General features: G+C 42.3%; 1 protein-coding gene across 2 annotated transcripts; it reads left to right on the forward strand.

Annotated features, from left to right (window-relative positions):
- Positions 1–634: 634 nt before the first annotated feature.
- wnt7ab (wingless-type MMTV integration site family, member 7Ab) lies at positions 635–8,152 on the forward strand. Of its 2 annotated transcripts, XM_074681159.1 has the most exons (5): positions 635–982; positions 1,635–1,861; positions 4,243–4,514; positions 6,605–7,013; positions 7,138–8,152. In XM_074681159.1, the coding sequence occupies exons 1-5, from the start codon at positions 912–914 to the stop codon at positions 7,260–7,262; spliced, it is 1,104 nt and encodes a 367-aa protein (XP_074537260.1). In that variant the 5' UTR covers positions 635–911; the 3' UTR covers positions 7,263–8,152. The 2 variants fall into 2 exon arrangements, with proteins under 2 accessions (XP_074537260.1, XP_074537261.1); XM_074681160.1 differs by having other exon boundaries at positions 6,605–7,275.
- Positions 8,153–10,485: the final 2,333 nt, after the last annotated feature.

The raw sequence follows: 10,485 nt of genomic DNA on the forward strand, positions 1-10,485 counted from the left end.
CACCAGATGTCGCCATTGCATAAGGTAGGTGAGTTGGATGCATACGTAACAGAGGCGCACTTCAGGTAGATGCTTCAATTCCTGTCAGGTTAAGTGTTTATTATTTCTTAGAGAGTTCGTCTACTTTGAATCTAATAGATAAAAAAAAGAAAGCTAAATGAAAGTATGACATCCAACTCAATGACGTGTTTAATGCGAGAGGAGACGCGCTGATTCACCCCTAACCTTTTTTTTATTGGGTTCCTAACAAAACAAATATGTATAAAAAATGAAACTGTCATTGATAAAAACAAAAAAGTGCCTGTCAGCAGTATGTTGTGTCACTTTTTTGACACGTGGAATAAAATAGTCCCATAGTAAATTTCAGTGAAGCAAAACCAAAAACATCCGCTTCAAATAAACCAATGGAGACATTACTCCGCGCCCTGACCCACTTAACAACCAAATAAAAAGCTTTCCAATCAGTCAAGGTGAATCCAAAGCACAAGAGTGTGTATGTGTGTGTATAAATGTGTGTGTGTGCAGAGATTCAGCCCTGGCGGGATTCTTCAGCAGGGCCCCATCCTGTGAACACGCCCCAGATAGATGAGCCAGATATATAGCCAAGACCTGCGGGTAGCAGAGGAACTGTGAGAAAGAGATAACCGCACTTGTTCACCCCAAGGGTTACCTGTGACACCCTCGCAATGACAAGAGGGCCCAGCGAAAGGGGGGCCACGTAAAAGGAGTCTGGATGATACCATAGCCGGTTATTTTGTAAAAGAAAGTTCCCGAGCTGGTTCTCTTTTTATGCTTTTCGTCATTTTGGACTTCCCTTGGAGTTACCTGTGCTGAGATCGATCGGAGAATAAGCGAGCCGAGTTACTCATCAGCCCCACAGATCGGTGCATGAAACTGAGAGCCGGGCCGCAATGAGTCGGAGAACGAGACGCTGGATTTTAAGAGTTTTACTTTGTCTGGGGATTGTTTATTTGAAAATTGGGTGAGCTGCGCTTGTTTGACTTCTCATTAATTTGTTGTAGGCTGTTCTGGAGCGCACAGACGTGAATACCTGATGACTGACTGTGAAACCTTTTTTTTAAACCTGATGTTGATCCTTCGAAAGCGCACATTGTTTCTTATACTTAATGAAAAGAAGATAGTAATTTTTCAAAATGATAAATCTAATAACAAGAACAGAGCGTAGAGTTATCTCAGGTAGGCGCATGACAACTGTCCTTATCACTTTAATGACATTTTTATCTTTACAGCGTGGTCGATCTCATCCAGGCAAAACATGTTAAGTTAATGTAACTTTAATTTAGCCTTAACTTATAGAATATATGTCTGCTGGTGTGCTTATGGCTAGGCATATATCTCCCTTTAGGTAACAAATACATAATTGATATTAAATTAAACTCTGAAACGTAATAATTGCAATAAAACTGCCCCCTTTCCACAGGGATGTGGTTCTTATTTTATGTTTTAAACATTAAAACCTGTAATGTAGAGTGATTGGTAAAAATAAACAGGAGTTTAAAGGGTTATGGAAGCTTATAAAAAGTGCAAATGAGCTGTTAATATCAACCAGCTTATAAGAAATTAAAGTTGTTTATGGCTGTATTTTTTAAGTCATGTCCATCTTCCATCCACAGTGGCTTCTCTTCGGTGGTGGCCCTAGGTGCGAGCATAATCTGTAACAAGATCCCCGGTTTGGCCCCCAGACAACGGATAATCTGCCAGAGTCGCCCCGATGCCATTATCGTCATCGGAGAAGGAGCCCAAATGGGCATCAACGAGTGTCAGTTTCAGTTCAGAAACGGGCGCTGGAACTGCTCTGCGCTGGGGGAGAGGACAGTCTTCGGAAAAGAGTTGAAAGTGGGTATGTTGCTGTTTGCTAACGTTTGTTTACGAATTTGAATATTTATTTCCCAGCTGCCAATATAATGTATCAATGAAGTCTGATTCAGATACTTATCTGTGGTGCGTAATGCGTAAAATGCGCACAGAACTAGCTTTCTGTGACCTTTATAAACATGATGGATACTCAGAGCAAGGAAATTAAATCATAACCTGACATACTTTTGTAAAGATATCTGCGAACAAACTTTGTGACCACCGTTATTTCATCCATTGTAACATCCCATAAGGTGCCAGCAGTGTCATTTACATCAGGCCTACTTTTGCTCCAGACTTCCTGAGCTTGGCTTTTCTGTGCATGCAGAAAAGGTATCTGAAGCCAGCACAGTAACAAAGCTCTTGTGAATGTTTGCAGCCTTTCTTTTCAGCGCCAGCAGAGTCTCTGGAGACAGATTTTCACTGGTCTTTATCCTGTCTAGTGATGGGTGCTGTGGCTCCCACTGTAAGGACATGGCCCTTACCACGGGTATAAGTTACAGTGTGGGCCAAAGCCAAGAGGAAAATGAGGCCTGAAAGTTCTAAAATAGAGAAACAAACTGGTTTAAATCAAGGATCCTGCTACTGAGACAATAGTCTTCCCCTGAGGAGGGGATGGATTTGAGGGGATGCAGTAATTGTGCCTGAAGTTTTGTGGCATTTTAGACTGTTTGATGGAAAGGATCTTACAACCAGGACAGTTTTATGAGGTTAAATAAAGTATTGTGCTATTTTTTCAAATAAGTCCTTTAGATTAGATAACACAGATAAAGCTTTGTTACAACATCCTGATTGTTTTAAAATGACAGTTTTTCCAATTCAAGCTACTCATGTTATCCAAAAACTCTTCCACACAATGGTCAGAAGCTTGCGCCAGCTGTTTGAGGCCTGCTGCTGTTGGAAAGAAAGGATTACCTCGGGTAAAAACAGCCCTGTTTGTCAATCTGTTCCTTTATGAATGAGCACTTTTAGCTCATCAAGAGTCTCGATCTGTGTTTCTGAAGCAGGAGTTTAATTCCACAGTTTGGACAGGCGTACCAAATAGATTGGTTTCACTGATCAGCTTAGAGCAGCAGGCCGATGGTTGTAAATGAGTGCTTTTGTTGATGCACAGGGTGAGGGGAGCTGTGTTGCTTGTGATTGTTCTTCAAGAGAAGTAAGAATGACCAATGGGCTCACACAGTGCTTATAGATGATGCAAGGTGCATTAGCCTTGAGTCATTTCAGGCCTTAGCTGTGTGTTTGCTCTGTGTTTACACTGAGCTGAGGTTCATGCAGAGATGAAAGAGAACCGAACAGGACAGGAAAGCAGCAAACTAGCACTTCTGGTTCAGCCTTCACAGGTTAATTGAACACACAGTCTACTCTCCTTTTAATATCTTTCCACCTCTCATTACACGTTCAAGAAGAATTCATTCCATCTCTTCTTGTGGTGAACCCATGCACTCACAACTGCAGGGAAAAAATTAACAACGGTGCAGTCAGAACTGGCTGCCTGCTCAGACACACCTTCTTTTTTGGCTCGGAGCCCATCGAGTCTATAAAAACGTCCACATAATTGATGCCTCAATATGAGTTTTTTTTTTCAATGGCATGGGCACACGTCCAAGATGTTTATCACAAAACATGGCAGCCTCTCATAGTGAACCGAGTGGCAGGAGGAAGCGCAAACATGGTATCGTGTTTGTTTTGAACAAACACAGCGAGAAGTTTATTTACACACAGATATGATGGATGGTACAAGCGGGCGTTTCCTGTTTGCAGGAAAATGAATCACAGATCTGGAAATTAAAAACATGCTGCTAGGTCATCATGCTCATGAATTTGCATTCTCATTTCCTTGTGTTGTGTAGAAAAAAGCACTGCCTTGCATGTTTGCCCAAAGTCGACTTGTGTGGGGTTCTTTTCTGCTTATTAGAGCTTTGCTTCAGGACCTGTCCTGTCAGATTAACCTTCAGCTATTCGTCGATATTTCCGCGTGTGTGTAAATGATTTGTAAGCTGGACTTGGGCTAGATAACGGCAGGATGAAGATTCTGATGTCATTACCTTATGAGTTTACACAGAATGTGACACTTTCTGAGTGGATCAATAGCCCCTCCTTGACGACAACCCTCTTATTCATGCTGCTTTGTTGACTATACCGACAGCGGCCATGTTGGTTCACGGGCAGGACAGTTTCCAGGTCAGGTTTCAAAACACTGCAGCCCTTGAGCGATATGTCAGGAAGACTGTGATGCAAGCACCCATACTGTTAATAATTAATCTCCTTTAACATTAATAAAGCCCAAAAGAGTGTGACATTCTCTTTTACCAAACATCTCAAAACTTTTTACTCATCACTTTTTTTCCTTCATTTCCCCAACAGGCAGTAAAGAAGCTGCGTTCACTTATGCCATCATCGCAGCTGGGGTGGCCCACGCCATCACAGCCGCCTGCACGCAAGGCAACCTGAGTGACTGTAGCTGTGATAAAGAGAAGCAGGGTTTCTACAGCAAAGATCAGGGCTGGAAGTGGGGAGGCTGCTCGGCAGACATCAGCTACGGCCTTGGCTTCTCCAAAGTATTTATCGATGCTCGGGAGGTCAAGCAGAACGCGAGGACACTCATGAACCTCCATAACAACGAGGTGGGACGCAAGGTAAGTGATCAGATTATGCCTCTTCATTTTGCGAGCTTGGTTCGTAAAGACAAGGCTGCTAAATCTGATGATTAACATGTCTGAAGCGAGCCGGTCAGTCCCTGGCACGATGTGGTGATGGTGCACCTTGCCAAGGATCTGGGTGTTTGTGCCAAGACTGAACAAGCAGCAGAATAAAAGGTTTCTTTTAGAGGAAGAGCAGACTAAGTGGCAGGGTTTGATTACAGCCCAGATCTCTGCACTGAAAACAGATTGACACTGTACAAAAAGGCATTAGTCAACCCCTCTGTGCTTTGCTCAAATGGGACAGTATACGGTTACCTCCATGATCATCCCCACCCAAAGTTTTTTAATATCATAAACCCACATCAGGTGTAATCTGCTCGTACATGCACCACAGGGGGTTTGCTGTTGAGCCACAAGGTCTCATGATCAAAGAGTAGTTTGCTGCATGCTCTGCTGCAGACTGGGTCTGGACAGCATGCCTGTTTCACACATTAAGAGTTTTTGCACATCAGAGTCAGACTCTATCCCAAAAAATGAGAAAAATGATGTGATATAAACAAGTGCTGCTTTCTTGGATGAAAGCCGTGCTCTCACATCTTTCGTGCAGGCAGAACCTCTAGCTATCAGTTACCCAATTTAGCAGCAACATAAATGGTTCAAGCAATGCCTCTCATATCAATTTTGCAAACTTAAACAGCATAATCACACTAAAATCCAACGTTTTGACTTCTTGTTGGATATTTATTAGTTGAAATTGAACCCGTCTTATGATAAGTTTCTTTTGATCACAACATCAAAAGTGCAACTTGAAACTTTGTTGTGGGATGAACACAAAAGGGAAAAGCAGTGACCTTCTTTTCTGCATACAGGGCTGCAGAACCCTGCAACACTGACAAAGAGACTCCAGTAAGTCTAGAGGTTAGAGATTGAGTGGAATGATGTGCCAAACAGCTAAAGTGAGGTTAGAGTTAGAGAAGAATAAAGAAGCAGCTTTGCCCAAGTTTACTCATGTCCCCTTTCTTTCTCTCTGTGGCTCACTGTGCCAAAGCAGCCTCATTCACACGACCAACACGTCCATCCGAACACTGAAAAGCTGCTTCGCTCACAATCCTGGATCATTTTCTACGTGTGTTTCAGGACCGTGAATTCAAACTGGACTTTCCCACTTGTAGATTCAAACTTTACACTTTGTTTTTCTCTCCCCTTTCTGTCAATAAATAGCCTTTCCGTTTGGATCACTAACCCCCTCCTCTTTATTCTTTATTTATGCTAATCGAAATCAGTGACACTGAGCAGGAGTGCCCCGGTCGGAGAGACGTCCAGACAAAGGCTGTCACAAGTGTTAGTCACACAACAACTGATGGATTAAAAAGCCGAAGCCAAGGGTTTTATGAAGTGGTTTGCTCAGGGAAAAGTTGTTTTTTTTCCCTCGTTGGGTTCTTGTTCACACGCCTGTGTTTGGGTTGTAGTGTTGTGGAGCGCAAAGTCGCACATATCTTGTCTGAGAGGCTCTACTGCAAACCAAGCGCTGAGCATTTGAGCTAAGGGAAATCGCAATTGACCTTGTTGCTTAAGAAAATTCCAGTTTGAGTCAATGGCACTTCTCATTGTCATCAGTGGAGGGTTTAGCAGTAATCCTAGTCACTCGGCGCCTTGTACAGTCACTCTTGACATTTGTGTGTTGTGTGTGGCAACTACACACACAGAGCCTGAAACCTGATACATTATTTTGGCTTCTGTGTGTATGGTATCACACTGCTATGTGGTGGGGCTGTATTTAATCTCTAACTATGAGGTATTACATGATTGCATTGTTAAACTGCATGTTTGTCATCTGCACCAAAGTGAAAGAGCTGAGATTGAAACTAAGGGAGCAACTTTAGAGAATGAAGACAGTGCATGAGCTTCTTTCATTAAAAATATGTAGGTGTTTAAAAAAGCAGACAGTAAAAGCCTTACTGTATTAAAACAGCGTGATAATTGGTTATAATAATCTATATTTCAGGCTGTTATTAGCCTACTATAACAGTGTTATTGTCTCCTAACACTGCTGTGTTTTACACTTGTTGTTTTTGTGCACTTAGATCTTGGAGAAGAACATGCGGCTGGAATGCAAGTGTCATGGCGTCTCGGGCTCCTGCACTACCAAAACCTGCTGGACTACACTTCCCAAGTTCCGCGAGCTGGGCTACATTCTCAAGGAGAAGTATGCCCAGGCGGTGCACGTGGAACCGGTCAAAGCCAGCCGCAACAAGCGCCCCAAATTCCTCAAAATCAAGAAGCCTTACTCTTACCGGAAGCCCATGGATACAGACCTGGTGTACATAGACAAGTCGCCTAACTACTGCGAGGTGGACCCTGTGACGGGGAGTTTGGGGACGCAGGGCAGGGTGTGTAACAAGACTATGATGCAGCACATCAGCGGCTGTGACCTGATGTGCTGCGGGCGAGGATACAACACACACCAGTACTCTCGCGTGTGGCAGTGCAACTGTAAGTTCCTGTGGTGCTGCTACGTGAAATGCAACACGTGCAGCGAGAGGACAGAGGTGTACACATGCAAATGAGGATATTTATTGGATGGTGTGTGTTTGTGTGTTTGTGTGCTGTCTGCAAGCGTGTGGGTTCTTGTCTCTGTGTTTTCACAGACAAACTGGAACGGTTCGACTTTACAAGAAGGCTGCTATTACAGTCTTTTCAAACACAAAGAGGAACTACTGTACTGTGTGTACACTAAGCTGAAGATGGGGCGTCATGAATCTTCCTTTTTTTTTTTTTTTTTTTTTGCACACGAAGCTCTTCAAAACTCCTTGCCGACTTTTGTGCTCTTGGAGATGCAAAGTTCAAATTGTGACTGAAAAGGATCCTGGCTTGTTGGACTGAAGACTTTAAGCTACACGGACATGTTGTGAAATTAAGACAAAGGACGATGCCAACGCAAGTGAATTATGGTGGATGTGATTGCTGGGCAGGACACACTTCCGTAGTTCTCGCTCTGTGCACAAAAGACATGACACAGCCATTTGGAATATTTAACACACTGTATTTAGAGAATGAAAATAATTAATATTAATTTATTTTATAAAAACTACTGATTTTGTCCGCTAAGGATAAAAAAATAACTAAATGTTGGGAGGTTTTAGTTTGTTAAAGCATTCAAAACATATCCACGGTTAACACACTGGATCTGAAACTGCTGTGGGCTACTCACACTGACCTCCTGACCTGCTCATGAGTTTGTCTTCCTTCTGTTTGCTGCTAGTCTCCACAATCCCACTTGTTGAGGTCGAAGGGTGTACGCTCTGCTGACTGCCTTCAATGGCATCGCTTACTTCAAGCCGATTTAGCTTAACAGGTCGTACTCACTGATCAAAAACACAGGCACATTCTCCACTTTTGGTAAATATTGGTTAATAGAGTATATTTTGTAAAAGCCTATTTTTATATGAATGTCTTATTTATATCTTTTGCATATTCATTGACTCTGACACCTGTTTTTAAAACCCCTGTGATAAAAAAAGCTGTTAAATGTAAGTTGGCCCCTGCTGTCACTGCCATAGTTGTATATTGTAAGTGATAGGAAATGTTTGTATGTCTGTGTTCCAACGTCTGTGTTTACTGCGTTTCATGACTACTACTGATGGAATACAGAAACAGAATAACACTAACAAAACTCCATTTTCATTATTCCTTCATCCTGGTTCAAGCACCACTCTCTGAATGAGAACAGAGCAAATAATAATGCAATATAATAAGAGAAAACATTCACAGAATGTTTCATTTGCTTTGGTAAATGATATTGAAACAGCTGTTACAGGCTGTAAACGGAGGGAAACTGGCATTAAGATCAACAAGGTTGAAAATAGAAGGAAGAGAAGCATTGACTTTCACAGTTTCATAGCCATAAACCAAAGAAGCAGCGGAGTATTTCCACTTTTCTGACATAAATTGCGACAACTGCTCTATAAAAGGATCAATTAACCATTAGGGCCATCACTTGCGCTTCAAATGTACATAAAGTCTTTAATCTATTGTGTTCTGCGTCATCATGACTTCATCCAAATGTCATAAAACAAGGATAAATGTTCTCACATTTCATGCAGTCACCATAGAGCTGGATCACTTTCCTCATTCTTCAGTATAACGTGTCGCATACTTGGCTAAGCAAAGAGAGACGTCCATTCAGAGGGGAAAGTTACCCGGGCTTAATTGAGGGCCCATCCTGCCGACTGGGAAGCCGTTGAATGTGTCACAGGAGAAAAAGTGTTTGTGCTCCTAATGGTAGGGTACCGCTGTAATTGATGAGACTGGCCGGGCAGACTGTCACGGAGATGACTTGCTCAGTCGGGGGAGTGGAAGCTGTCAGGTGATAGATGACTCGCACATCTGCTTCATTCACTCCTTGGCCACTAGTTGCTACAACAACTGCGGCGCGGTGGAGAAAATGCAGGGGCAGTCTCCAAGAGAGGCCGGCCGACGTGTCAGGGAAATGTTAACGATGCTAAAGCCCACAGTCGTTATGGATTCCACCCTCGTCGGTCCTGGAAGTGCAGCAGGGAGATGGGCCCGAGGTGTTGACGGAAAACCTGCTCCCAATAATCTCCTGAGACTGACAAATGTAGCCTGTAAAGTTTTCACCTGTGCTGTGTACTCAAACTTTTCCACATGGACATTTTCCTTGTAAAAACCCTCCCTTCTCTTCTCCTTCTTCTTAAAAAAGCTTAAACACATGAGAATGCAGGTTTAATTTACAGTAGATTAGCCGTATCATGTGTCTCTGGCAGTGATAATCTTCCCAGAATAGAGAGAAAAGGGCGTGAAGGGGATAATAACAGAGGCTTGTCTGTGTCTGACAAAGGCTTTCAGCTTTCATAATATTGATACAAAGGACTCACGGATAAGAAAAGGCAGCTGCTTTTAAAAGCTCTGGTTAAACCTAAACTTGGGTTTTGTTTTGAGGACATTATCTCCTTTAAATGATTCTCTTATTTACTTTCACTTCAGTAATGTTCTGTGTGGTAACACTTAACAACAGAGCGCTCAAAACTTAATGTAGTAACCAGGAAACAAGGGAGCAACAAATGAGAAACCAACTGATAGACAACGGAGTTAAAGCTCCTGTGAGGAACTTCAAGTTTGTTGGCTTTATCTGTGTACAAAGAAATCTTATCCAATTTCATGTTCTGCAGGTGAAATAAGTATTTCTTTACAAAAAAAAAACAACTTCAAGTTGCTCTCTTTTTGCTGTCAAATGCACCACTCATTGAGATATATGGGGCCGTTTATATAACAACATTTCTAGGGTTAAATGCAAAAAGTATTGTTGCGTTTCAGCCTTACGTTTGCATAGAAATGACATTATTTGTTGACCTAAAAGGCAAACTTTTGAAAACGGCCTCCAGATCACTGCTGCCATGTAACATCACGCAAGCACATACAACAGTACAACAGGACAGTTGTTACGATCGTTGCGGACTGTGCTTGTGTTGATCAATCTGCTGACTGTCTTTCAACAAAATGTGCATCTGTTGCTCCACTTCTGAGCTTTGCATTCGCTAATACGTCAGATAGTCAGCCCAACTCTACTTCGGTGAAGATCTATCAAAAGCTGCTTCTGGACAAGGCAGTTATAGCGATAACTACAGGCCTAGCATGCTTACTACAGTGTTTCCAGTCCTTTGTTTTTTTCAAAGGTCATGAAAAAACATCAGTAATAAGTTCATTCTGTGTCATAACCAGTAAAAACCTCCTTACAGGAACTTTAAAGCAGACTGAACGTAAACCATTCAACATTTCTAGAGCTGCTAATGATTTCTAAACGGTGAAATGACAGCTATGTATAACATAAATGAGCTAAAACTCACAGGTATCTCTTTTTTTGCTGAGAAGTTTTCACTTTAAGATTCCGACAAGAAACTTCAGGTTTCGGTTGATTTTGGCGCCCCCCTGTGATCAAATCAGTCTT

The sequence above is a fragment of the Halichoeres trimaculatus genome, unplaced genomic scaffold, assembly GCF_033239565.1.
Source record: "Halichoeres trimaculatus isolate MK-OKI-2021-1 unplaced genomic scaffold, fHalTri1.1 fHalTri1_scaffold_11, whole genome shotgun sequence".
Classification (NCBI taxonomy): domain Eukaryota; kingdom Metazoa; phylum Chordata; class Actinopteri; order Labriformes; family Labridae; genus Halichoeres; species Halichoeres trimaculatus.